The sequence below is a fragment of the Folsomia candida genome, unplaced genomic scaffold (assembly GCF_002217175.1).
Source record: "Folsomia candida strain VU population unplaced genomic scaffold, ASM221717v1 Fcan01_Sc007, whole genome shotgun sequence".
Taxonomy (NCBI): Eukaryota; Metazoa; Arthropoda; class Collembola; order Entomobryomorpha; family Isotomidae; genus Folsomia; species Folsomia candida.
In genome coordinates this window covers 4,745,061-4,772,448 of record NW_019091199.1, presented here as the reverse complement: position 1 = coordinate 4,772,448, position 27,388 = coordinate 4,745,061, and the positions used below count along the sequence as shown (strand labels likewise).

Below are 27,388 nucleotides of genomic sequence, written 5' to 3'. Positions count from 1 at the left end.
GGTGTGTGGGAATATGGCGAGGTTGAGCTATTTTAAAACAACATGTTTTTGCACCAATCCACATGGAATGGCCAGTTGCAATTCTTCCATATCTTCCATCCGTTCATAATATTATGTATTATGTAGAGTGAGTGAATGATGATGGAATCGTTTCACACACATAAAAATTGCCATTTAAACTTTTCTGCACTTTGCGCTTGACTAGCACAACAACGCAATGACATAAAAAAAGTACGTACAAACACACATTTGTGCAGCACAATTTTTTATGTATCCTTTGAATGTCGATGGGAATGGGAAATGCAGACTTATCTCCGTGAGACATTAGATATATTTGCTGCATAATGAATGTATTATTTTTGGTGGAGCTGAGATTGAATCAAAATGACGAGCAGAATAATTGCAAACAAAAACGATATTCTTACCTTGAGGCGTCCAAGAGTTGGAGCTGCTGCTATGTTTCTGTAAAAAAAATGAGATAAGGTAAGATTAGCAAGTGATTAAGCTGCATCAGGACACATTGCTCAACATGCAAGTTTAGCTAAATAAGTGGCTACTATTGGTATACGCAAAAAGTTATCTTCTTTTATCAGCAGTAGGCAGAACTCGTATGATGTACACGTATATTTGCTCTCTCGACATTTACAAAATGTTTAACCACAGATTATACATTTTTATTTTGTAGGAATTGGAATTATTAAACACAATGTCCTTGTCTGCTCTTAAAATATCCATCGAACCATCCACCTACCCACCCAGGTGCGGATTAGTGCGGCCTCCGTGCCCAAATAGTTTCCGCACATGTTTTATGTCCCATCCAAAGTTTTAAACTACAATCAAAATTAGATCCAAATGTTGTGCAGATTTTTTTACTGAACGTTTTTTATGTAAGAGTTTGTACATGCGGCGATGGTGACAATCTCACTGTTTTAACTCCTCTTTACGGATAAATGACAAACAAACAAAGAAGTTGGAAAGGCCATGAAATATTCAGCGACACTAGTTTTGAAACACGGACTGCCATGTCTTGAAACCACCCCAGAATCAGATCAGAGACTCGACTATGAGACGAATTGTTTCTCTGTTTGCCGACAGCAAATGCACGAATTATATTTGCGCTATTATCTAAAATTGAGGCAAACTTGGAAAAATTATACAACATTAAATTGGTCAAATAAAAAATGATTGATAAGAGAACGATATTTAAAAATAAGTGCGAAATTTGGTCAAACGAGTATTTGTAAGCAAGTATACTATAAATGTAGTATATCTCTAATTCTATGGGTTCAACTTAAGAACACAAAGAAGTCTGCTTGGCCGAAATTAGCAAAATGTGCTTACTTACTGCTAATATCATTGTTATTAGAATGGATTATCTGGTGGTGTGAATAATGTTTTGGGAGAATCCTTTTCTACTAAATACTTCCTGCGCCGCCACGCTTCTTCTATTTACCTGACCTGAAGCGTGTAAGAGAATGACATGACTCACAAATTGCTCAATTGTACCACCACCTAAATGCACGTACATATGTATTTATTTAACGTACGTATGAATTGTGGAAATTATTGTGTGCATCAATTTCATACATGCTTCAACTGTACGCTTCCCCGTGATCCAAATATTCTCCCACAGTTCGGACAGTTCATAAACTTCCAACACTATAAAATACTTGTATGTATGCATAGGCTCGTCTTGTGGGAGTAGTAATTCTCAGTCCAATATTTATTTGTGCGATTTATTTATTCGCTTGTCTGGTGTGTGCATAGGCTGATAGGAATTTGTTCCGAAATGGTCTCATGACTTGTAACTGGTTGAAGTGAAGTATATACACATATATCCACGAAGAAGAAAGAAGAGCTACGTATACATATAAGATCTGACCTTGGAGAGGAGAAAGTCTCTGAGTCCGCTCTTCTGCAAACTGTCAGGGTCAAGGGAGCGACTCCGCTGTGTTTTTGTGGGGGGTGGAAGGGGGGAGAGTCTGGAGGAGGGAGACGGCGCCCGATTTCGCCGTCGTCCAAGCTTTTCCTCCCCCTGAGGACTCGTCCCCCCGCTGGAGGAGACTGAGCTGGGCAGGTTCTCGATGCTCTCCTTACTACGACTCTTCCTCCACCGGAAAAAACTCACTTTCGACATTTTGTCCCCACCCACTTTCTACAGGCACGGATTTTCTCTATCACTCGTGCTCAGCAAGCAACCATTCCGAACAAAAGTCCTCCTTTTAGCTGACACTCCTGATAAGTTAAAGGGACCGATTTGACACGCACACGCTCTGCACTTATCCGTCCAACCACCCCAGCTCGTATGATACAATGTACACTGATAACACGTATTATGATCCCACAACCAATAAGTGACGAATATAGCTGACACCCACTTTCGTCAGAGAGTGATGATGAGATGCGACAGGAATAAGTTCAAAACCACTCCTTGCACATTATCAGAAGAATAGAGGAGACAAATACATATCGTAGTTCTATTGTCTCTCTTTCCTTGTGTACCTTTCCTCTTCTCTCCACCTATGTGAGTAACTATTGTGATGATGGCAGATAACGAGAGTGACTGGGAACTCCTCAACTCACGCATAGGCAAAATAATTAAGAATGGACCGAGAAGTCGATGAGTGAATGAATTAGCACATGAAACAGATTTGTAAAATTTGGGACGCCGTCGTCGCCCTCAGTCCCTCTCTCTGACTGAGTTGACTGATGCTGATGGAGCAATTAGCAGAGCTTAGTAAAGCAACACCTGAGCTCAGATACATACACAAAATATCGCCACACACACAGAGATACAACCCCAGAAAATAACTACGACTCCTCCATTGTGAGATCATTTCAGATGCAGAGTTGGCTACACATGTGTATACTTGGTTAACTGGCATGTTCAAAAAGATTCAATTTGGTTACGAGGACCATCAGAAAGAGGAGATGGACGTATTTATTATAAGTAATGTAACCTCCAGTCGCACATATATTATTCGCAACATGAGCAGCATTCTCCCACACACCACAGGTAATGGTGAGTGGTTGGCAATAAAAGACTGGATTTTTGATGATATCCATGTGTGTCTCATCTCTGTGTGTGGAATGAGTTGCATAACATTATCAGCATTTTCATATAGTCTTTGCACGTACGTACGTACGTACGGTACGTGAGGAACGTTATGCCTTCTTTACTAAATACAATATCACAAAATAATGCTTTTGGAAAAACACAGTACAGTCAGTCAGCCAGCAAATAGTTAACAATGGCATTGCCGCATGCACAAAAATCTCTGCTGCTGATATCACCACTCTCTATGAAGCAGGATGATTATACTATTTCGTAGTCAGGAAAATCTCCCACACGATTTTATTAACTGCTCAGCCAGCAACAGCTCATTTAACTAAAACCAAACCAAGCCATGCTCACTGCATTCTCATACAACGTCAATTGCTGCGCTGATATCCAATTATGGTAAATGCATGAGAAATACATATGCTTCAACAACCTGTCGGCCACATGGAATGGATGCCCAAAACAAAACAGCATTATTTCATTCCCTGTACAATAATGGGCTTAAGTGTGCCAGGAGGAATTGAAAACGACTCTCCTGAAAACAATGAAGAAGAAGAAGGACGCGAAATATAAGGATCGGCTTGGATTTTATTGACTGGACACAGTTGAGTACTGTAACTAATAAGGTGAGTGGTAGTGCGACCAACAAAACCATGACTGGACAACTGGAAATAACCTGAACTATCTAAATCAACGATATTGATGACGTTGTATATAAATAATTGGAGACGAGGACACTTTTTATGGTTGGATCACTCCATTGGCTGCAAATTCAGTGAAGATATGCATACGCGACCTGCACAAAAAACCTCAAGATGCATAAATTCTAGTAACAACCAATATCGTGGACAACTCGAGAATATTTACTGATCACCACCAGTTAACCAGTGATACAAGTTACAACCAAGTGCAGATTGCACACTGCTGGATTATCATACGTATGAATTATGAGTGATATTATATGCACATTTTGGCAGTGCATGTGTTGTGCAAACAAAAGTGTTGGTGGAAATAACTTACTCTCTTTTTGTCATCTTGTTGATTGACGCTGTGAGATCGGCTTCGGAACATGTCGATGACTTTGGAAACTGGACTACGCGTGGACTCACTGCCTGCATGAGCAATTAAATTGTAAATTATTGCATTAAATTAAATACATGCCAGTCTATTCACTTTTTCATATATTTTTTGGGCTTACCTGAGCGTGGCCGATGTCCTTCCTGAGATTCCGACTTTCCCCCACTCTTTAACGAGTTCTGCACGCACAAAAACAGAGTTAACTAATAGTCGCAAATATTTAATGTCAGTTATGGGTTTAGAAAAATGTGGTAGCATTGCAGTCACTTTGCAGCCACCCCCGGCCAGTTCAAGCATCGAAACTGAAGACCTCTTTTAGAGAACAGCTCAGAATCAAGTACAAAAAACAAGTCGAAACAAAGCCCAAGTCGTTAAACTATCCAATTTAAATCTGCTTGCTGCCGTCTTAAATTATCCAATTTAACTTAATTAGAGTAATGGACCAATAATATTTGTCTCAATTTGAGCTACCACCACTGATTGTGGTGCCAACGTCACATTGTTATACAACGCGACGACGATGATACATATTGGCCAATATTTCTTAAACTAAAAGTACCTCAATTTATATGTGAGCGTTTGTATCAGAAGACGTTACCTGCACAGCAGAAGACATCTTATTGATAAAGTTGGGTTTCTTGAGTTTGGAAGTGTCTGACTTTGATCTGGGTCGAAAGACGTCCATAAGGCTGCCTCGGTGCGACTTGCTCCCCTCTTCGCCAGACTTGTGCCGTCCACGCTCATCATCTCGGGAGAGAAACATGGGTTTGAGCAGCTGGCGAATTCCGGGGGTTGCGCCGGTGACAGTGTGGTAGTGGGTGGGGTAGCTTCCCGCCTCCCTCTCCTCGTCCGCATCCTCCGTCAGGATCGAGGGGAGCTGAGCCCCTCGGAAGTTCTGACACAAAAAACAAATTACATATCAACAAGGTCACATCTCCAACTTTTAAAAAGTCACACTAATCCCAAACTACTTGTAGCTCAAGCGATTTTATTAGCAGACCAGGGTCGTTCAGCAAGCAATTTTCAGCAGTTTGAAGGATAGGAAAGCATGTGAAGATTATTACTTGTTGTTGGATTTACTAAGAATACTAAGATTACTAAGAATACCTACATAAGTTAATTTGTTGTGCACATTATCTCATCATCTAATAAGATGTTACACGTCTAAGCTATGTATTTGGTTTTCTCGTCTCTAAAGTATTTCATCTAAACTACACATTTCTCGTCTCTAAAAGCCAATAGTTGTCAGAATTTAGTCAATCAACTGATATTTTTTAAATTCATACTGACGGGCATATATCTGGGATGGTGGGCGATGGAGTTGGCTCGTCTTGTTCGTGCAGGCCCTCCCAAAACGCCGACGCCACCACCGTTCGCCATGACAAACTCTCGTCGAAGAGTATACAGTAATGAGATTGGCACTTCCAATTACGTTCACCAGCTCAACACCTATTTAAGCACGACGACAGAAACGAGTTGTTCAAAATTGAATATCAATAGTCTGGCACATGTTTCGGATAAAGATAACCAACCGCGCCACACAGCATAATTTACATATTTACTTATAGTATCCTTGACATGCAAACAAGCCAAGCGTGAACAATTAGATTGGATAACAGCACAAATCAGTTTTGGAGAGAAAGGGGAGAAAGTGAGAGAAAGTTTTGGAGAGAAAGTGAAAATTTTCTGCTGTAGGCATTAATCAGATTACCGTTGTTGGTGGGGGTGGTGGTATGGATGATGATGGTGAGTTCAGATCACCCATATTCCCTACTGTTCTGTAGTATTACAAAAATAGTGCTACAACGATGTATACAAGGCGTAGTATTAACTATGAAAGTTAAAAACTTTTAAAAACTTTTATATAAATAATCTGCAACACATTTTGTGCGGATAAAATTTCTTCAGCTTTCCAATAATTTCCTTCAATCTTTGTTGGCCGTTTTTGTTGGAATAATTAATATTTTTACTAAGACACGTCGTCACCAGATTCTTAACAAATTAGGGCCCATATTATTATCAATTTTTGGCTGCACACACCAGACTAGAAAGTTCAGCAGCACTGCGTTAAAGGGCGTAGTGAAAGTAGTGGACTTGAGTCATGAAGATTGTGTTCTTCGTCCTTGTGATTAGGCGCAAAAGGATCCTTGTTTCAAGGAAGTTTTGTTGTATGTATAATAATCTCTGGCCCCTGTTTTACAAGATGCTACAACAACATTTTGTGGCCTATTTCGTATTATAAGACTAGAAATGTCGTCGTAGTGCAAATATATGTGCCATTTAATTTCGTTGCATATGAGCAGAATTTGAAACTGGCACATTGTATTGTACTCTAACCGATGAGGTTTGCATTATTCGTTTGACTTGACGGAAGTAACAAGTAGCTGAGGCACTCTATGAATATTCGTTGCTTTGCGAATTACGACGACGACTACTGCTCTTCCATATATGCAAAAGAGAAGTATGTATAACTAGATGCAACAGCGTCTTGGTACATAAATAGACTTGGCTGGACTGGACAAAATTAAAGACCAGTGAATCATTCGCTGTGAATGAGTGAGCAATGAGTGTATTATGTTGGTGACCTTTGTGATAGGCATAAAATCTCTTTCCGTAGTTTTGTATGAAGCAATGTGAATAATGACACTAATTTCTTGTTATATCTCTCATTTCGTCGTCCTCCTCTTCTTCGTGGCTGCGGCCTCTGAACAAGTCGGTGTAATCTTGCTATCTCGATCCAAATCAGTGAATAGCTCAACACTGCTAATTCAAATGAGAGCAGTTTCAATACTACTCACGTCACAAAAATCTGCACTTGCAGCAGCACTGGTAGCTAACCCTGCCTATCCTGGTAAAATATACTGTCGCAATAATTAGATGTGCACTGCATTCTTAAGTATTATCCCACCAACAAAATATTCAGCTTGGGTAGTAGTTTCCACCGTAGTGAACAAGTCCGGTGGAAAACTGTTCGGCCAGGCCCCTGTCAGACCAAGCCCCACACTGCACTGAGACTGCTCTGAATATAAAAGAAACTGACCAGAACTGCTCTTTTGCGGTCTTGGGAAGGCAAATTGGTTAAGGGCGAGCAGTGTTTCATGGTCAGAGTCATGTGACGTTGACTTTGTCACCGAACGATTGCATAATAGCAAGGAGCACACACGTCGTTTCTTGGTTAGCCTGCTGCCAACTTTGTGCTTCCCAGCTGAACTTTCCCGGAGAGGCGAAATTGAAAGAATTCGGAGGAATTGGGCTGCTCAAGGATTTTGCGTGTAACAGAGTCGTTCAGTTTCAGAGATTCGGAGCTCAGTTTTTAGTGGCTCAGCTTCTTTCTCTTGATGATGATGCTACTCCAAAACTCCGAAAATCCTAACTACACACGACATACATATCCAAACTAGAGCTAATTATTCCTGCCAAACTTCCGTCCTTCTCGTGTAACTCATGCATGCATGGATGAATGCATAGAGGAAAGAACGCCATTACACCAGGCAACTATGTACTCCATGATGAGTTGTGAAACAGTAATTGTGGTTAGCACAGCATTGACGACTGCATAGAGTTGATGAATAGAATTCATGCATATTTATAAATATATAACATTGGAGAAAGTACAAAGTGAAAATTAAGCAAGTAGTAGTCGGCAAGCTTAGCTGTCAGCGTGGTGGGGAAAGTTCGTATTTGATTCATTTGCAGTAGCCCAGCCCAGTATATTATTATAATAAGGAGAAGAAGAAAAGTGCGTGGGTGGTGGGAATCATTATCATGCATACATATTACATGCACATAAAGGGTGGGACGACTCACCACTCTAAAAGACCTTCTTGCTGGATCGTTAACTCTTTTGACCCAGATCTCTTCCAGTTTCTTTGCACCGGGTCCCGAAGATTTTAAAGAGTCGCCGTTCTGATTTAAATTAGCCGCAGCACTGTTCGCCATCGCCTTCCTCTTCAAGTCGACGAGTTTGGGATCGATGAACAATTCACACAACTTTGCCCGGTTGGCGTCGGCCTTGCTCCGTTTGCTCGCCGTGCCCGTGATTGTGTTGGGGGCGGAGCAGTAGGAGCGTTCCACCGAGGTCACTGGAAGCAATAAACACAAATGCAATGAATAACTACGTTCGTACTTTAGTAAATAATATTAATGACAGGAAAGAAAGTTGTCAACAAAAATGCCACTCACTTTCTGTCGAGTCCGTGTTACTATCCAGGTTATCCAACACACTTTCTGCACTTCCTTCAATTTCCTCGTCCTCTTCGTCAATGCCCCCTTTCTCTACGAGCTCCACAAACTTTTCCAGCGTGGACAGAGCCTTCTCTTCCATGCCGATGGAAGTGCGACGACGGTCCAAGTTCACAACGAGGCCGGAACCCGACATTTTAATTGTTCTCTTTTTAACTAATTGTGATTGTTCAAGTTTTTAATTGCCTTCCTAAATTATTTGAACTAAATAGATATTTCTGTATACTACATACACTTTCACTCAAAACTTATTTATTGCTTTTGTGCGGGCCGTCGTGGTGTATTTTCTTTTTTCGATGTAGGCCAAGTTTAAATAATAGGCCGATGTGGATGAGGACGGAAACGCACCACGTTCAGGATTTAAAGCTTTCTTTGTTCATCAATCCCGAATGATATCTTTGGGTTTTTGTAAAAATTATGAGGATGAGATTGAGAGACTAGGTTGAGATTTGCATTGGCGATTTGTGACAATTTAAAAAATCAAATTGTTTGTCCAGGTCGGATTTTCACTGAAATTAGGAAAAATTACAACAATTAACAAATGTCAAAAATCACTCAAAAATTAGAATACGCAAACTAGTTTATCGGAAATTGAAGATATGAAGAAATTTGTCATACTTGCTACACGACTATGCACTTTGTACAATAAAAACACTGATTGCAACCCCGCTTTCCCACTAACATCACTCACTATCTATCGAAAACTTGTAAAAGATATGCTTGACATGGCTACTCCTGCCAACTAATTAAAATCATCATAACTCAACCCATCCAAACACTATATAAATACTATATAACACCATCCTACACACCATCTGACAATGTGATCAATTAGTGATCATCGGCTCATTTATATGACTCTCATGCAGAAGCACGTCCATCTATGTTCATCAGAATCGGCATACAGATGTGTACCTACCTATCTAGCCAGTTCTGCCTCAAACTTCACTCAAAACTTGTCGAATCATATACGTAATTTTAGATTTTTTAAGAATCAGCATACGTGCAAACTGCAAAGACTATGATTCTGCTTCTGCACCTCATAGTCAATAATTATTATTTGTAAATTAATGGTTAGTGTAAACTTTTTAAATGTTTGTTTGAGAAATTGCCCAGAATCTGAGATAAAATGAGGTAATGTGTAACGCCTCAAGGCCTGACCAATCCTATCATCAAAGAAAACCAGACCAGCATATCGGAACAGCAATAAACCAGACCGGCTTGCAACATAAGTACATCCATACGTACAATGTACAATCCACCAAATTTTTATTTAAGAATTCAGGACAACAACGCCGACTTGACTACTGCTCCTCTGTTTTCTGTCTTTTGCTTCACTACATGCATTCCGGTTTTGACGCCGTTGTTTCTTGACATGCGATTTGCCTGTCAGACATTTATTGCGAACTCTACGGTATGCACATTATGCTATGGATGCACGTTGTTGTATGTATGTAACAGAAACAGGACTAAATCAGACGACCTGATTTATAATCGGTCCGTGTAGCCATGATGAATGATAAATTGGTGGATGGAACAATATAATGGATGATTGGTGGTCAGGTGTGCTTGTGGATAATGCGAAGTTTAAACCTCATGGATTTGAGCAAATGAAATTGAATGAATGAATTGCCCTGATCGTGAATGGGTTACATAAAATAAACTCGCACTAATTGTAATAAAACAATAAACAATGGATTTTTATATTATTGTAATCAATTCAGGCATTGACCAGTGGAAGTTGAATGCACCACTCCCGTCTTGATGACTAATAACAAGCATTATTGTCCACCCACACAGCTTTCACCTCCGTCATGTATATTTGCTTTTACTTCTGTCTTTAACGTTAAAGATTAATTCAAATATAACACAAGTAATTCATACTAATACACATGCACATAATTTAATTACCAGGTGAAGACGTAGAAAATGTTCAATAGCATTATTAACTTACCAGCCAGAATCAGACATCAGGCGATATAAAATATAAATTGAGATGTTCTTCTTATCTTAAAAAGACACCTTATTATATTTTTACATTAGGCAGCACCTGTTTTCGTTCCACTTAATTTAATTTAATAAGAACAGGAGCTCCTGAGCCGATTGGATTAAATCAATTTAGGTCGTTAATCATTTAATCAATTGTTAGCCTTTTCTGTACAATTTACTTTTAGCACTTTCCCAGGCAGATTATTAACTTGTGGGCCAAACGTACACCAGATTTTTGATGAACTATTCAAGACCAAGTATTTATCCTCCTTTAATTTTCTGGTTTACTTCATACTTGTGCTGCGAAGTGCGAAATAGTGCGAATTTATATTATTGCTTTCTTCGCTGCTAGACTGGCCTGTGTGGTATGGCTGTTGTATGACGTGACTGAACTGTAAGGTGATTAACTCGTCCCCCTGAAACTTCCTGATCGTCACTAGTAATATTGTAATATATTGTCACAAATACTTTAAATAGGGCTTTAATTATTCTGACTCGAATATTCAGCAAGCGAAGACCAGCAGCAGAGAGAGTAGTAGGAAGGAACAAAACAGCACATAGCACTCGATCGCACAACTATTACTAGTGGTATTAATAAGTTCTCGATAAAATAATGTGGTACATATACCAAAGTCGTGGTCGTCGTGGTGGTTCAGTGGTGATAATTATTGACAACCCTTCATTTGCTTTTGCCAATCTCTCTCTCTCTCTCGGCTTCGTCGTCTTCTCCTTCTTCGCCCAGCTATAAAAAAATTCCACCCAGCCCAATAAGTATGTAATACTGGTATTTATATTACGTAAGTAGTGGTGTGTGTATGCTGATGAATAGGCAGCACCACTTAATAGTTGCTGTTGCTATTGAATCCGTCAACCCGTTCGTTTCTGCCGCATCACGAATTCTATGATCCACAAGGAATCCTCGGTAAAAAGGGAGAATTATTAAACCAAAACGATATGGCACACATACCAACAAAACAAGGCAACGACAGCCAGGAGATCGTGTAACGGGAGATAGGAGGACGAAATTCGCGAAAGGGAAAGCGAGACTGGCTGACGGCTGCTGCCGTGGAAAAAACCCGATTCGGGGAGACCCACCGTTTTCCAGCAGTGTGTCGTGTACGTGTAGCACATAGGAGAGAGAAACTGAAGGCGTTGGTGGTTGCTGGTTAGAGGTGATTCATCCCGAATTGTACTTGTACTTTGATTTTGCATGTGTCAGGTTCATGCTCAATTCTGTTACTTATCAGATTCCTAAATACTTGGCGTAGCTGTTTGTTTGAGAAATCCGAGCCAAGTTGGTCTCCAAGTCCAAGATGCTAAGGTTTTCTTTAACTACTTTGAAGTTAATTGAGTTGTAACTCTATTGGATGAGATTAGATTATTTTGTGCAGGTACGAAATGAACGCTCTTCGTGGTATCAATTTTATTATATAATGAGTAATGCTATGATGATAAATTATAACTCTTGCCAATTGATGAGAGTATGCAAGTGTGAGATAATGGAGAAAAATGCGTTGCAAGCACATATGGAACGTACATAAATATATGTGTGCGAGCACGTGTTTGCTCATTTTTGTATATACAAAAATATACAAAAGGTAGTAGACACAACAAAATGGTGATACATACATACAATTGACAATTATACTTCTGTATTTCGAGTTTGTAATCTTTATGACACTTTAATCTTTGTAAACAGTGTTAAAAGTATAAACAAATGAAATGGCAATAATGATGCGGAAACTGAGAGAGAGAACAGCCAGAGTAAATAGTAAAGTGGTTTGATGTAATTATAGCATGTCAGCAGATTTCTGCACGCCGTTGTAGTTGGCGAAGAATATTGAGAATTATTACATAATCGTGCAGCACTTTTTCCCACAACAATAGCCATCTCCGGATTTCTCAACTTTCGTGTCCGTGGACGTAGTCCCATCTGCGTAGGTGGTCTCCGTCGTAATGGTCGTCGTTCGGACGGTCTTACCCTGATGATGATCAAAGGGGAAAGAGAAGGTTAATATTTTCAGAAATTTATAAATTCGAGGTGTGGCCTTACGTCGATGGTGCTGCTGACGGTGCTTTTATGAGTCTTTCGCCCCACGACGCGCTTGTCGGCCATGATGATTATGCAATGGATGGACGGACGGACGGATAAATAGAATAATTGTTTGAGGCTATGTGCGACTCTGCGGAGAACTGCAAGGCGACTGAAGAAGCTTGTAAACAAATATGCGCTTTTTGGAGGAAGCAGGGATTGTGGTGGTGTCACTGCTAAATCTGGAGGAGGATGATGCGATTGGGGTTTGGTTGTTGATAATGTGCTGGTGGCTGTGGCTCGTTATATGGGTTTGTAGTTATCTTGACTCACCCACAATAACAAGACACGGTACGAACAAAGAGTTTAGGAGGTGACCTCACACAATAATCTGTGCTCTTGTCGTCATTGAAGCTGCCTGCAGGCTATCCCACATGGTAATAATCACAGATAGATGAACAATATGCGCCCCGTAACCAAAAAGCAGGTATGCACATAACAGCACGAAGCAGTTTTATGGACTCTTGACATTCCTTTGTCGATTCCTTTTACATGACCAGTTTTCCAATTTTCCTGTGCATACTAATTGCACATTTGGTCATCACCAACAGTGGTCATACTGACACACGTAATATGTTTGTCCATATATTTATATGCGTAGAACAATAGAGAGGAAATAAATAAAAGTGAAGATTTGTATGACGGAATAAATGCGTGCATGCGGATTAATCTTTATGAGCAGATTATTATGGAGTTTTATTTTTTCTCCGGTTCAAGAATCTCATTTTGCCTTCCTCATTCCGAATTACATCCGAAGTGTAACCAGCTAAAAAACCTACAAGAAAACTGGTGCATTTGTCGGTTTTAACTCGTTGCCAATCGTTTTGTCTGCTTAAATCATAGCAATGAGTTCTCACACCAAGCAGATATGCCCGATAGAAAATATCTGTATTGGTAATACTGCAGTTACAAAAACAACCAATCTAAAAGTAAATATGTTTTGACTGGATTGTTTCACGGTTCAAGAAATGCGAGTTATTTAAAAGTCTTGTAAATTGCCAATGAAATATGATTATCTTGCTTGTGTTACGTATATCTCGCGTTACGTACATACATGTATGTGCACATTACATTGCATACGAGGAGCTGGAGCTTGTGAGCTATTTTGCTAGACATCCTTGAAACAAATTAGTAAACCACCAACCAAGACTGTTTTCATATGTACAGTGCACCCAGCGACCACCACATCTGACCATGAGAAGGACATGATGACTACAAAAAGACAATTACGACGAAATGGGAAATATGATCAAGAATGTAATCTCATGTAAGAATCCAACTCCAACTCCAGCATCCCAATAAGTCAGGTGTGTACGTACGTACATATGTAAAGCAAACATAATTATGGAAGATATCGGCTGCAGCTAACTAAGACAAGGCCGGTTATGTATATATGTCGTTACAAGGAGCACCTACATATATAAATTAACTAAAACAGGCATTTTAATTATTGTATTTTGAGCTGTAGGTAGATATTTTGTGGATCGAGCAAGTTTTACATAATTGTATTTAATATCTGTCAACTTCCCTTTTGGGAATTGTAGTAATTGCTGGACAGCTCAATGTTTCTTGATGTTCTGATTTATGTATAGAGAATTCTGCACGTTAATTTGGTTATGCAATATATTCATAACCTAATCAGAATTGACGTCTGTTTTTTCCAGTATTCTTGGACTCGTATATGTCACGAAGCCGTGTTGCGTTGCCAAAATAAGAATTTAAACTTTGCATGACTGAATCGCATCATCGCATCGTCCAGTTTCTGTTACATAACATAATTTATTTATCATCGCAGCAGGGCTCTGGGTGCATGGGATAAATTCTCCACAGAAAAATGCTCCAGGCTTCGAAAGAAAAATTCCATGAGAGGATATGGAACCAGTTTTTTGCTTTCTTTCCCATGACTTGATATTGCTTGTATCTGTTTGTGTCTAGTTTATTGTATGTCTCAAACACTGCGGATGAGCTGCACAGATTCAGCCCCATGCATGCACACAATAATACTTACAATAATGGAGTAATAATGAGATAGAGTACTATTAGCCACGAAATGTCCAGCAACGCTCCGGGCACCGGACTGATTCCATCCTATTTTTTTTACTCGTGAAAAATAGATTAGTCCGAGTTGGATTTCGATACTGGCAGCAAGATGAGAACCGTGGTAAAAATTGACTTGACCAAGACGGCGATGGAGGAGAGTCGAAAAATTTTCCATAATCGGTACCACCCAGAAATTCCCCCCGTGGACACGGTCAAGGCTGGAGAGGTGTTCAAAGTGGAGTGCTTTGACTTTTCAGGTACTAAAACTACAACATAATCAAAAATGCTTCGTGGGCACCCTATGTGTGTCTTGATTTGTGATTATTGTGTTATTATCGGGACAGGAGGACAAATAAAGAACGATGATGACGCAGCCGACATAAAGAACATGGACCTCTCCGTGGCTCACATCTTGTCCGGCCCTATCGCCGTGGAAGGTGCGGAACCGGGGGATGCCGTTGAGGTCGAGTTGTTGGACATCCAACCATTTCCGGAACGTGCTTGGGGTGTGACTGCGGTCCTAGACCCGAACAATGGAGGGGGTGGATTCCTCGGTAGATTTGAATTTTGTCTGCTGCTATAGATTGATCAGCTTGTGTTTGTGAGTGTGACACGGTTTGCGAAATTTACTGATTTTCAGGTGACGTTATGAAAGGTCCATGCAAAGCAATTTGGGATTTTGAAGGTATTTACGCCTCAAGCCGACACATTCCAGGCGTACGTTTTGTTGGGATGATCCACACGGGGATCATTGCCACAGGTACAGAGTTCAGAAGGGTACATTATAAATCAGACGACTTGGCAAAGCTTACATTACACATGTCACTAATTAAACTAATTTCTTGACTAATTAGCCCCATCTCATCAACTCTTGGCCGAGTGGAATCGACGAGAGGGCGTCCTCATTGCATCCGCTCCCAACCACCAGCCCCCGCTCGCATTTCCACCCTCAGCACAGGGGGCACTCGTGGGGGGTCTGGAAGGGACTCCCCTTGGGGAAAGGGTCAAGGTTGAGGGAGCACGCACTGCCCCCACGAGAGAACACGGGGGCAACTGCGATATCAAGAATCTCAGCAGGGGAGCAAAAATTTGGATCCCCGTCTATGTCCCTGGAGCAAACTTAAGCTTTGGTGACATTCACTTTTCCCAGGGTGATGGCGAAATTGCTGTGAGCATATTTATTTAAATATTTATTTATTTAAATCCTACTCATATCCATAATTTATACATCCTTGATTTCTATAATTAGTTTTGCGGTGGGATTGAAACCAGCGGGATTGTGACGTGTCGAGTTCAGGTCATAAAAAGGGGCGTAGATCGATTCGCATTAAAAAATCCAATCTTTTTGCCTGGACCGGTGGAACCTCGGTACACAAAATATCTCACGTTCCAAGGAATACCCGTCGATCGGGGGATTCAACACTTTCTGGACCCACGGGTAGCATTTCGCCAAGCCTGCCTCAATGCAGTGGCTTATCTGCAGCGACTGGGCTACACTGCGGAGCAGGTAAATTTACAACCTCAGTTACCAATTTATCCATGACTTGTATATTTCTCAATTTTCCAGGCGTATCTCATTCTCTCCGCTGCCCCCTGCGAATCCAGAATCAACAATATCGTCGATGTCCCCAACTCGTGTTGCTCGATTGGGATTCCTGCAGAAATTTTCGACTTTGATATTTTGCCACGAGCGGACGAACATGTGAGAACGTTTGACAACAAAGCCCTTGCTACTCTTAGGTTCTGAACCTATCTGCACAACTCGTAAGAATGAGACAAAATAATTACATAATTTTCTTGCCACCAAAGAACCACAAACTAATTCTTAGTTAAGTGAACATTATTTATTTTCGTTTTTTTTCACTACCACGTATCAACAACCAATAAATATTTAAACTGTATTACCTAATGATTAGTAACAATAAAAAACAAAGTACCAAACGTATTACATTCGCATTATTATATATGTATCATCTTTTTCATTAAACTTTTACATGCGTACAACATTTAATCCAAACAGTAATATCTGTACAATACATATGCACATTCCCTTGAAGAATAAATGTATTCCTCATTAAAATCCGCATAAATTTTAACATTGACCCTGAAAGACGCATGGAATAGTTCATTTGTTATTGTGTAATACCTTGTGAATGGATGGATCAATAGGGGGATTTTTAATGATTACAGGAGTGGGATCATTTGTAGTATAGCATTATGAGATTCCGATAGAAATTATGATTGATTTTACTTAGTTGTATGGTTGGTTACTTTTGTGTAAGTCTTTTTGTTGAGTTATCGATATATATATATTTGTATATTATCCTCCAGTGTAATATCTAAGTACTTTTCGTTTCCATATTTTTGTCACGGTTTCTTAAAAAAAGATTAGTGGGTGGAGTTTCATTTTGGAACGGAAGTAGCCGAGTTGACTGGATTTGCACGCCAAGCTTTCCATTCAATGAAGAGGAAGTAAGCTCCCACGGCATATGCTGCTGTAGCGAAGAGTCCACAAATCTGTTCGTGTAAGGAAAACAGTAACTGGTATGTTTACCGCTTATCGGTACACCACTGAATATTTTAAGAATAAATTATTGTATACTCACGGCAGAGAAAACATAGACAATTGTAATGAAGGTGATCAGCGTCATGACGGCGTACGCAACCAGCACGCCGGCAGTGTAGTAAAATTCCTTTAACAAAACAAAAACAAGACATATTGTGCAATTAGCGTGATAATATACGCAGGTGGGTTATCAATATCATCACCCATGCAATATCAGTATATGTGTTATGCAATAAACCATGGCACAATGAACTCACAAGTACAATCCAGGGAGGATTCACCGCATAGCGTTTGTTGATCGTAAAAAAGTAGATCCAGCACCAAGGGACTGTACCCCACAAGGCCAACCAACCCACCACGCTGTCAATTGATCATATATTGTTTTAAACTATTAAGAATGAATCAATATATTTACAGTCTCACCTCAGCCAGAAGGGAGGTCCACTGCACAGAACAAAGATACCCAAAACCTGTGGAAGGAAGAAGCTGCACGTTCATAAAACAACTCGAATCGTCAAAATATTGAATATCAAGGCATTTAAGAATATGGAGTAAAGATCTGATTACAATTTGGGCCAATTTCGCCCATCCTTGTGGCGTTGTGAAATGTGACAGATCCACGACACGTTGCTGTTGATAACCTGAAGCATCAATGTTGTACGGTGGCGATGCAGCACTTCCAGGCCCCTCGTCAATAATTATCACGGGCATGATAGTGGATTTAAACTTAAATGGTCGGCTTGGAATCGAAATAAATCGTCAGTCAGAACTAATATGTCACAAACCGAACCAACAACCTATAGAGTATCTACTGTTCAACGAAACCTTCGCCTTGTATTGTGCAAATATTGGCAAAAAGGCCTACTTTATATAAACACTACCAAATAAATATTATACGAGGACGCATGTAAAAATGAGCTATGGGGACCCGATATCGACGAATTTTGCTCGTTGAGAGAATCGATTGCAGTTTATACAACTTGTGTCATTTATTCTTTGGCCAAAATGGGCAACTCACATTAATTGACGACTTGACTTACGAGCTCTGACTACAACTCAAACTAAACAAAACAACAACTCAGAAACAAGTTGGGTCTTCTATGACGAGTCTGTCAGGCAAAGCAACTGGTGGTGGTATGGGTAGTGCAACTTGCACTGTGCAAGTATTGGTGAAGGATGTGGCAAATGGCTAAATGACAATAACCCCCAGGACCCAGATTCACTAAGAAATATTCTTGGTCTGTAGACATTCTATAGACAAAATCCAATTCACTAACTCGGTTTAAACCTGTCTTAAGACAAAATCTAGCAAAATTTGAGCCCAAGACAAAATTTAGACCGAGTTAGTGAATAGGTCAATTCATTAGCAAAAAGTTAGACCAAAGCCAGCTCAAAGTTATCCCAAATCTCAAACCTCCTCCGGAGTTGTCTAACTTTGAGATTTGAACTTCGTTTGCGTACGTCTGCGAGAGGAATAACACATGTTACCTTTTGTCGTTTTTGTGGAAATAAGATATTTAATTAAATAGTAATTTTAATTGTTGGGTAAATGCCAGATAGTTTTCCCCTCTCCTAGTCCTTTGCCAGAGCCTTAACAGCCAGTGCAGTGACAACCCCTTCGATTCTTAGAGGAAGAAAGACATGTTGTTCGGCAGAGAAAAAAAGTGGAATAATTAAGTACTTCGAAGGTGGTAAACATTTTGGACTACCCCCGTGGGGAGCAGAATCTATTTGTGAGGTTTTTAAGCCTTTAGAATGGCAAAGGTCATCCTCGATTCCGTTGTAAACCTTCCTACACATGGAGCCAAAACAACAAAACGAAAGTCAAGTTTCGAAGAGGGGACACAAAGTTTATGCGAGTCAAATATGCGGGATATTGCTCGCAAGGAAGTGGAACTTACACAAGGTGAACGAACAACTCATCTCTGCGGATTAATTAGGTGTTTAATTTTATAACGAATTTGTTTCTATATTTACAGCAAAATACAAACATATATGTAGGAACTCAGCAAGCCGATGCATTGGATTAAGCCAGCGCCTTGAGGCCAGCGTCAATGTAGTGAAGATAATGTAGATTTTAATAAACAAATATTTACATAATTAGTCATTTTAATAGTTACATGCATATCGGATAGTTCTTCGCTGTCCTATTTTTTTGACAGAGCCCTAATAGCAGTGCGATGGCCACATGGTCGTGTACAATACGAATGAAATGTGTGATGGGACACGTTGGAATCATTGACTTTAAATCGATGAATTTCGGTATGCGAACATAAATACCACATATCATAAATTGAAAGATTGTCGACAATTATAATCAATATACACTTGATTCTGCATGCTCAGTGGCCGGGAAGCAATGACGATAGGAATCATACCAGCGTTGGAGAACATCTTAAGATTTTAAAAAGAAATTTAAGTTTAAGAAATTTAAGAAATTTAAGGCGTAAGTTGTTTCTTGAATGGGTAAAAAATTAAAACATGTGCTGGCAGAATTACCTGCGCTGACATCAAGTAATATTTATCTCTTATAGTAGATTCCGAACCTTTGGACCCTTGTTTCTGATCCCTTATGCAGATCATAAGCTGAGGAAGATTATAAATTGAGATTTAATAAATTCAAGAAACGAGTAATGTTATGCACGGCACCATCGGTACTTGAAAAATCTGATTCCATTTAATGTCCAAGTATGTAGGTTGACCCATAATTAAAGAACAGTTTTCAGGTCCCAGTGATAAACGTATGATAAGCAGGAGGGGAGGTACCTCGTGTTACCAAGATCGAAAAGGACATCCCGCTCGCGGATGACGACGAACCAACCGACGGACTAGGAGAGGGACGAGATCATTAATGTTTACCACAATCAAATTTAAGGTAAATATTTTTTGGCCAGAGCATTAGCCAGTGCTAGGAAATGGCAATGGCAATGACAATGACAATTTTCTTCTTAATTATATTATAATGCAAAATTCATTCATGGAGGAGACTTAATTCATGTTTAACAAATGGTATTTTGCTTTTCAGCCTAAAGTTTGAATGGATGGAGTAGCGCTGGCCTCACATAAGACGCTGGTTCATTTGGAACAAACATCACATCAATTTAGAGAAATTGTAATACCGGATCGCACAGACGACACTATTAAAACCTCAGCAACGCAATAATTCTCTTTGATACATCTGAAATAACGAAATTTAAGCGAGGTGAACAACTCTTATCCCCAGGCTTCATTGGTGTTTAATTTAATGACGGCTTTATTTGTTTATTTGTCATTGTGTTGCAGCCAAATATAAATTACGACAAATACGACAAGAAATCAGCACGACGATATATTGGATTCTTCCGGCGTCGTTAGACCAGCGCCATAAGGCCAGAGTCGATGTAGAGAAGAGGGTCGATAGTTTAGATTTCAAATACTTTAAATATGAGCTAAATCTATCATAAATAGTTGTACAAATGTTTATTCTAATTTGCAAAATTAAAAGATAGAACTCAAAAATCCATGTTCTTTAAATTTTATTCTACTTTATTTTAATCAGCCCAAAAAAATGTCGTCGTTAAACGTTAAATAACAAGTGGTGATAAGGAAAGGAGAGAGACCTGACATGCTTTTAAAATGTCAACAAAAACAAATATTCGACCGAGTGTTGTTGTGAGAGAAAGTGAGATGGCCGGTGGTGGATAAATTATATGTCCCACGCAGGCTGGGCAGACTTTAGTCTCTCCCGCCTTTTGAAATCGTTCTTAAAACCGTCTTAACCTTAAGACCATCAAACACCGATTTGAAAAAAGTGCTGAATTGGGGTTAAAACCGATCTTAAGATCGGTCTAAGGCAGTCTTAAGCTTAAGCCGAAATTTCGGTCTAAAGGTGCATTTATGCTTCACGTCATCGTTACGTCCTCCTCCAAATCCGATTTTTTGATTGGTTAAAATTTATAATTGTCGTAGTGATAATTTGGTTCAGCCAATCAAAAAATCGGATTTGAAGGAGGACGTGACGATGACGTGAAGCATAAACACCACTTAAGTTACTGAATCTGGGTCCAGGGCAATGGAAGTGTCACTTTGTTCGGGGTGGGGATTTAAAAGTTTTTTGCATACCTTTACTTTGCATATTATTTAATAGTACATCAGAACAAATACCAAGAGGAACAAATAAGTGTAAACTATTGCACAATGCAAATAATGTACTAGTAATAACCACTAATCACCCTACAAATATTTTTATATTCAATATGATTAAACTTCAATATGTAAATGTAATGATAAGGATTGTTAAACTCAAAAAATTGTTGCATATATTCATACATCTACTTTATGAATCTAGTAAATATACCTGCAATCTGCACATAGTAGTTTATAAATAGTACAAACCTTGTATATCAAACTTCTGAGGATGAGTCACTTTCATTCCCTCAGTAATTGTGAATATGCTACTCATCACCTCATGAGGATTAGGGTCCTTAATTTAAGGAAAGGGTCCCACATTTGAACGAGATGCAATAGTTTTGAAATACATTCTACACCTATGTGTAGTAGAATGTATTTCAAAATTTGTATTCGACAAAATCCATCGGAAAAGGAGATGACCTGGTTGTCGGAGATCCGGCTGACTTGATTCACTCTGAGAGGAATATGAATCGGGTGATGGTGAGAAAAGAGCCGCGATGACTTCCAACCAACCAACAACAACCTCAGCCAATAAAATCTGAACCCAAACTGTAAATGCAAAACGAAATGTGTTCAACTGTTCAGCTCAATACGCACAAAATACACATGTCCATTTGCTCGATTCGAGTTGAATTGAAAGTTTCGTTCAACTTGGAGAAACTTACAATAATTTAGAGTCAAATTTCTCAATTCCAGCTTTACTCGCCATTTCGGAAGTCTTGAACTTCGCCACTTGCGTGCCTGCGACTGACTCGAGTAGAACTTTTGTTAACTTGAGCAATTAGTAGTGACTAGTAGTGACACCAAGAAATTCTTTAGTTAAATATTTACGGTACTAACAAGCAACAAGTCTGTGAGACTAAACCTTAGAAATGATTTGGTTTCACACGAGTCATCATCAATCCGTCGGACCCAGCAGAGGCTAAACTATCTGGTGGTAGGATAGATACTACTACGGGTAGTTCATGAAGACCAAAATGAAGACTAACGGCGACAGTGGCAGGCCATTGTCGCCAGCATCAATCAACGCTATCGTCAATCAGGGTAATACTTTTAGTTTTGTTTTATACAGATTAGGTGTTAGGTCACCCGGGTAAAGTAGACATTCACAACTTGTTTGTCTGTTTTGTTAAAGAAGAGGAAGAGGACGAAGAAGGAAGCAAGAAAGAATTGGTGTTGACGGTTTTGACCATTAAAGAGCTGAGGGACGCTGTTCACCGCCATATCTATGGACCCCACTCTGTCGCCTTCAACTTTGAGGGTGCTGAATCACTTGACGAAATCATTCCGCAAATCTTTACCTACGAACAGCAACGTGGTGGTAAGTTGTTATAATTGACTGCTTTCTACAAATACGCATCTTATGATTTAATTTAAAAACAAACTTTCAATATACTTTCCAACTAATTTACAGCTATGGATAATGCGGAAAAAGAAAGACTCTACGAAAAGCTCATGTCTGATCTCAACCAAGCTGGATATAATCAAGAAAATATTCCACAACATCCGAAACAGAAACCAACTTTTGAAAGTACCGAAGATTTACTCAGTTGCCTATCTGACGAATCTTGTTCTCTTGTACGAACTAATGGTACTTCGCAAACAACCTCTCACCCTACGTCTACGATGAGCTTATTACCATCTCTTGACTGCACTGGCGTAAATACCTCTGAGATTCCGATCAACATTGCTCATCCTCCCAGCATGGGGGGGAAGTTAAACTCCGACGATGACCCTAATAAACAACATATCTTTGGACTTTTGGAACATAATGAATGCATAATTGGTGAATTATCATGCGACTCAATTTGTTCACTTTTTTATGACATCACAAGAAGCCATAGAGTTTGACAAATAATTGTCTTTGCAGATATAGAAGACGGACAAGCAGCGTTCGAAGACATTCATCTCGAAGAAGTGCCTTTGGATCAAGTTGAACACACGGATCTTATCCAGCCATCATCATCGCAAGAAGTTATCGCAAAGCCAGGTACGGAGGACCATAGCTCATCTGACTCAGAGTCCTCCTACTATTCTGCAGCGTCCAATCTGTCCAACTCGACGACAGAAATTCTCACACGAAAATCGCCAAGTAATGGTTAGTAAACAAAATTTAAAAAAAGCTCATAATTAATTTGCTACCTATCTCTACTTACGATTGATCTAATCATACTTAAATAAATTGTTAATTAACCATTAATCAATTAACCTTATTTTTAGCCAATATGTCTTGTGATGAGCCAAATAGTGCCACTACTACGATTAATGCAACAGAAAAGACTGTGAAGGCGAAGACTCCTCCTCTTTCCCTCTTCACTAATCCCGAACTGACTAATGAAGAGCTGGTGCTTTGGAACAAATTTAATTGTCGTCCCTTAGTAGTTCGAATCGACAAATTTATAAACATAGTGAAGAGTGAAATTAAAGATTTGCCAATACCAGTGTAAGTTTTTTAAAAAAATTGTCAAGCATGAATGAATAATAATTAATATACTAATTAAATTTAACATTTATTATATTACAATAGTAAAAGGGGAAGAGGTAGACCACCAGGGAAAGGGCGAATGGCTAACAAAAATTACCAGAAAAATGCTCAATCCCCAGTTGGACAAACTTTTGTTGCCGAATGTTCATCACCCTCAGTCGAAATACTATCACCAGTTATCCAAACGTTACCACAATCACTCTTCCCATTACAACAAGAGGAAAGTTATGCCAAGGTTGGTAAATTTCACTACTGTATGTAATTAACACCAGCCCTCCCCTTAAATATATAAAGAAATTGAAACTTGACAGATAAATGCACTATTTGTCTATATCGATAAAATTTAATATATATTATTCTTGTAGGTGGAAGGTGCAACCAGGACAGGGACAGGGAAGACAAGGATAAAAGCTAGGAAAGTATTACCTGGAGAGCTCCCTGCTGCTACTTTGAGTCCACAAGACGTCAGTCTGAGTAGTTGTCCAGTAATTCCAAACGAGGATGAAAGTAACAGAAAAGTACAAGTACAAATGAAGTTGAACGTGAATCTACCCACCCCACCGTCTTCTAAGAAGCAATATCTCTCTGGAGAGCACGAACCGTTTCAACTGACGACGAATTTGACATGCCATACCACGTATCCCCAGGTGCATATGTGCAATATGTATATCAATATGTATTACATCTTGAGTTGTGTCTGCAACGTTACTAACCAAAGCTTTTAAGAAATTTTTATAGAAAATAGGCTATGCCTAATTTCCAAATCTTGAAATCTCTAACTTGCTATTTACAACGATCTATATTATAATCGTCTTATCTATTATGCAAAGCTTGAGATAAATAAATTTGTTTGTTTCAGGAGAGGAATTTGCAAGCAATACTTCCTACTACGATTACTTCTCCCAGTTCTGCTCAGCAACCTACCAGTGTAAGCTCAGAATCTAGTTCGACACAGACAAGCTTACATCGTCATTCGCTCGAAGAAGAATCTCTTACTGTTGCCCCTCTCCCGAAATCATCATCGCCCTCGCCACCACTGGTCATGGGGATTAGGTCGTCGTTATTCTCCCGCGTTGACCAAGAAACACAAGAAGCCTTATCGGCCCCTACCATCAACAATACTGACAGTCCTGTTGAGTTGTCAATTGAGGAAGAATTAGACGCATTACTTGGCCCTATTCCCATATTTTTGACTGGGGAAGATCGGGTGCAGATGTCACTGGGCGCGAGCGAGGGAGAATTTCCGGAAGTAGCGGCACTCTTGCCCGAAATTTTTTCCGAAACACCAAGTCAAGAATCATTCCTTGCTGAAGTCGATGTTGCTGAGGTTGAAGTTGGATCTCAAAATGATGATGAGGATCATCATAATGTAGTTTTGATGGAGAATGAGGAAGCCCATCAAGAGTCGCCACTACCTGAATCAGACGAACACAAGGCACCTTCATCCCCAAAAAAGTGTGCAAAAAGTCCGAAAAGATCACCCGGTCCTGGTCCCAAATCGATGACCAAATCGCGAGAGTCTGCCACCACCACAGATCAGCATCAAGAGCCTAACAGCTCCAGTAATAACATGGAAGAACCTGCCATAAAGCGGTTAAAACGAGGAGTTTCACCATCTTCGTCCTCCAGTTCGGACACTTATCTTCCCCTTGTCCCTCCATCAGTATCACAATCCTTGAACAAGAGAAAGTCTCTCTCAAAGTCTAATAGCTCGCCATCGAAAGGTAAAACTCGCACACCCCCCTCTGGTCAGTCGACGCTCAAGAAGGGTACCTCTTCAAAAGCTGTTCTGCTTGTGGATGACGTGGACGTTGACGAAAGTGACAGTAGTAGTAGCAGCAACAGTTCTGAGGAAGACGAATCTGGCCCAAGTTCCGAAGAGGATGTTGATCTGTTTCTAATATTGCCTGCGAAGCCACAAGAGAAGAAATTGCTACTGTCGATGAAGGCCGAGTGCTTAAAGGAATCTCCAAGGATGAGCCAACTCGAAGATCTCATGACTCGCACCAGTTCCTACAGACGACGATTTTTGGAGAAGGATAACTATGACATTCACCACGGCCTGATAATGTTTCCTCCCTTGAAGGACTATCGATTTGTATGTTCAAAATATGTTTACATTCCTTATGATACATATGTATCACAATTAACTTGAGCCGACGTCTCAATTTCTAGATAAAATCTGAGTTTAACGAACTTACTCCGGCCGTCGCTGGTGGACGGATGCAATGGCTGGAAGAACTGTTGAAAGACCAGCTTCATAATGCGTGGTCTTCAGTGAAAAAGAGACCCGGACAAAAGAGGCACGGATTGTGGGAGCGAGCATTGCTTCATGCCCGATCGGACAAGCAGCAAATGTCCAAAAGTAAAACAAGATTAGTATTTAGTACACCTTTCTTCTCATTCAAGTGTGCCAATTCGGGTTAGACATAATTGTATTCTTTTTGATCTTGATGAATTTAGACGTGAAGCGAGTGCTGGGTATGATTTGTCTGTGTTTCCATTGGGCGGAGAATGACGTCCCGAAAAACTTGTTGCTCGTTAGAAATAGGGTAACTTTAAATCATTTTTTTTTTACATAAGTCTCTCCAAATGCATAATGTAATAATATTATCAATTATGTCTGCTTTCTGGTAAAGAATGAGCCCCTCAATTGGAAATCAATATCCACTCCCCGACTCGTAATGTTTGAAGACGAAGTAGAAATGGACCAAGCTGCGTCCATGTATATTTATGCCGAAGGACTTCGACATATCCAAGTCCCAAACATTTATGAAGGTGTATTGACCGTCTATGCTATGCATTATTTATTCAGCATAGAATATGCACCTTCTCTGAAGCCTTTGTTTAAGCATTTCGACAAGCTTACAAATATTACCGGATAAGTTTGTTCTGCAACTCTGATAAGGAATCGTCGTTTGGTTGTCGCCATCAAAGAACAAGGAGTATGAAAATGACGGATCACTATAATGCAGGCAGTATTATTAAAGTGATTCAGCACCAAATTGCCTTGTGATATAAAACAAGTGTTGACTAATTTTATGATTTAATGAAATGTGAAAATTGAAATTTAATCGCATTTCAATCGGATAGTTTAAATCCAATTTAGTATTATAATTATTGAGGCTTTGACTAGTCTCAATCATCAGCAATCTTATTATATTGCTCAAAGTTTATTTGTTTATCTTTTTTGACGAAAATAATATTCCTAATTTATTTATTTATGATTTGTAGTAATGCGGGATCGAATACATGCTACATTAGACTGATTTGTTATTCCGATATTTTTGACATTTGATTTGTACAAGTACCAATATATCTATATGTACATCAATTTCTAAGTTCTACTTGTTTATTTTTTGATATATAAACTCAATCTGTAGCCACCACATTTTGTTCACTGACTAGATGAGTCAATATTGTCAAATACTAAAAAAGATACTTGATATGAATGTAATAATACTTCTACTACACATTTTATTTTACAAATGACAAAGTAATAAATTGGAATTGATGTTGTGAGAGTTTGACTTTAATGAATAATCTTGTAGTTGGTCCGTCCATAATAATAAGCTTTGTGTTATCAACTTCTTAATTCGATATTTTTTCTATGTACCAATTGCTCGCACTCGTAATAAAAGATTGTCAGATCAACTAAAATAAAAA

At 39.4% G+C, this 27,388-nt stretch overlaps 4 protein-coding genes and 2 long non-coding RNA genes across 15 annotated transcripts in view; 3 read left to right on the top strand and 3 right to left on the bottom strand.

Annotated features, from left to right (window-relative positions):
• LOC110852443 (5'-AMP-activated protein kinase subunit gamma-1) overlaps positions 1–11,501 on the bottom strand; it is a 23,415-nt gene extending 11,914 nt beyond the window's left edge. The window contains exons 1-7 of one of the 3 annotated variants that reach the window (XM_022100513.2): positions 10,335–11,501; positions 8,321–8,889; positions 7,946–8,220; positions 4,737–5,033; positions 4,260–4,317; positions 4,082–4,173; positions 426–462 (exon numbers count right to left, since the gene is read on the bottom strand). In XM_022100513.2, the coding sequence (XP_021956205.1) occupies positions 426–462; positions 4,082–4,173; positions 4,260–4,317; positions 4,737–5,033; positions 7,946–8,220; positions 8,321–8,516 (955 nt within the window). In that variant the 5' untranslated portion in view covers positions 8,517–8,889; positions 10,335–11,501. Of the gene's footprint in view, positions 1–425; positions 463–4,081; positions 4,174–4,259; positions 4,318–4,736; positions 5,034–5,428; positions 5,742–5,849; positions 7,270–7,945; positions 8,221–8,320; positions 8,890–10,334 lie in introns of those variants that run through there. The other 2 variants (XM_022100514.2, XM_022100515.2) reach the window with 2 other exon arrangements.
• On the top strand, positions 4,072–16,446 carry LOC110851609 (formamidase). Its single transcript, XM_022099463.2, has 7 exons — positions 4,072–4,192; positions 14,576–14,758; positions 14,846–15,055; positions 15,142–15,261; positions 15,356–15,669; positions 15,751–16,008; positions 16,069–16,446. Exons 2-7 carry the CDS (start codon positions 14,611–14,613, stop codon positions 16,246–16,248), a joined length of 1,230 nt encoding a protein of 409 aa, XP_021955155.1. The 5' UTR covers positions 4,072–4,192; positions 14,576–14,610; the 3' UTR covers positions 16,249–16,446.
• LOC110852306 lies at positions 12,000–12,765 on the bottom strand. The gene is made up of 2 exons (XR_002548111.2): positions 12,423–12,765; positions 12,000–12,351 (listed from the first exon to the last, which is right to left on the bottom strand). It is a non-coding gene; the product is annotated as an uncharacterized LOC110852306 (long non-coding RNA).
• Positions 16,331–24,284, bottom strand: LOC110851610. 2 transcript variants are annotated; one of them, XM_035854150.1, is made up of 6 exons: positions 24,149–24,284; positions 17,635–17,806; positions 17,491–17,537; positions 17,325–17,427; positions 17,108–17,194; positions 16,331–17,018 (listed from the first exon to the last, which is right to left on the bottom strand). In XM_035854150.1, the coding sequence occupies exons 2-6, from the start codon at positions 17,776–17,778 to the stop codon at positions 16,905–16,907; spliced, it is 495 nt and encodes a 164-aa protein (XP_035710043.1). In that variant the 5' UTR covers positions 17,779–17,806; positions 24,149–24,284; the 3' UTR covers positions 16,331–16,904. The 2 variants fall into 2 exon arrangements, with proteins under 2 accessions (XP_035710043.1, XP_021955156.1); XM_022099464.2 differs by lacking the exon at positions 24,149–24,284 and adding an exon at positions 23,820–23,958.
• On the top strand, positions 17,806–20,366 carry LOC118436329. 7 transcript variants are annotated; one of them, XR_004835366.1, is made up of 7 exons: positions 17,806–18,201; positions 18,697–18,973; positions 19,047–19,329; positions 19,414–19,721; positions 19,787–19,942; positions 20,093–20,269; positions 20,350–20,366. It is a non-coding gene; the product is annotated as an uncharacterized LOC118436329 (long non-coding RNA). The 7 variants fall into 7 exon arrangements; XR_004835367.1 differs by lacking the exon at positions 17,806–18,201 and having other exon boundaries at positions 18,567–18,973; positions 19,047–19,137; positions 19,203–19,329; XR_004835371.1 differs by lacking the exon at positions 17,806–18,201 and having other exon boundaries at positions 18,567–18,973; positions 19,414–19,513; positions 19,605–19,721.
• On the top strand, positions 21,826–27,388 carry LOC110851608. The gene is made up of 11 exons (XM_022099462.2): positions 21,826–22,281; positions 22,373–22,558; positions 22,652–23,023; positions 23,108–23,335; positions 23,458–23,680; positions 23,765–23,957; positions 24,088–24,369; positions 24,582–25,820; positions 25,898–26,087; positions 26,186–26,274; positions 26,362–27,388. The coding sequence occupies exons 1-11, from the start codon at positions 22,203–22,205 to the stop codon at positions 26,605–26,607; spliced, it is 3,327 nt and encodes a 1,108-aa protein (XP_021955154.2). The 5' UTR covers positions 21,826–22,202; the 3' UTR covers positions 26,608–27,388.

Bases quoted from the DNA above. Each gene is read 5' to 3' on its own strand.
- LOC110851609 (XM_022099463.2), top strand. From the start codon at position 14,611: ATGAGAACCGTGGTAAAAATTGACTTGACCAAGACGGCGATGGAGGAG. The intron at 15,262-15,355 runs GTACAGAGTTCA...TTGACTAATTAG, and splicing joins CACGGGGATCATTGCCACAG to CCCCATCTCATCAACTCTTG. The intron at 15,670-15,750 runs GTGAGCATATTT...TTCTATAATTAG, and splicing joins AGGGTGATGGCGAAATTGCT to TTTTGCGGTGGGATTGAAAC.
- LOC110851610 (XM_035854150.1), bottom strand. From the start codon at position 17,778: ATGCCCGTGATAATTATTGACGAGGGGCCTGGAAGTGCTGCATCGCCA. The intron at 17,428-17,490 runs GTGAGACTGTAA...ATCAATTGACAG, and splicing joins GGACCTCCCTTCTGGCTGAG to CGTGGTGGGTTGGTTGGCCT. The intron at 17,195-17,324 runs GTGAGTTCATTG...GTTTTGTTAAAG, and splicing joins ATCCTCCCTGGATTGTACTT to GAATTTTACTACACTGCCGG.
- LOC110851608 (XM_022099462.2), top strand. From the start codon at position 22,203: ATGAAGACCAAAATGAAGACTAACGGCGACAGTGGCAGGCCATTGTCG. The intron at 22,282-22,372 runs GTAATACTTTTA...GTTTTGTTAAAG, and splicing joins CAACGCTATCGTCAATCAGG to AAGAGGAAGAGGACGAAGAA. The intron at 26,275-26,361 runs GTAACTTTAAAT...TTTCTGGTAAAG, and splicing joins TGTTGCTCGTTAGAAATAGG to AATGAGCCCCTCAATTGGAA.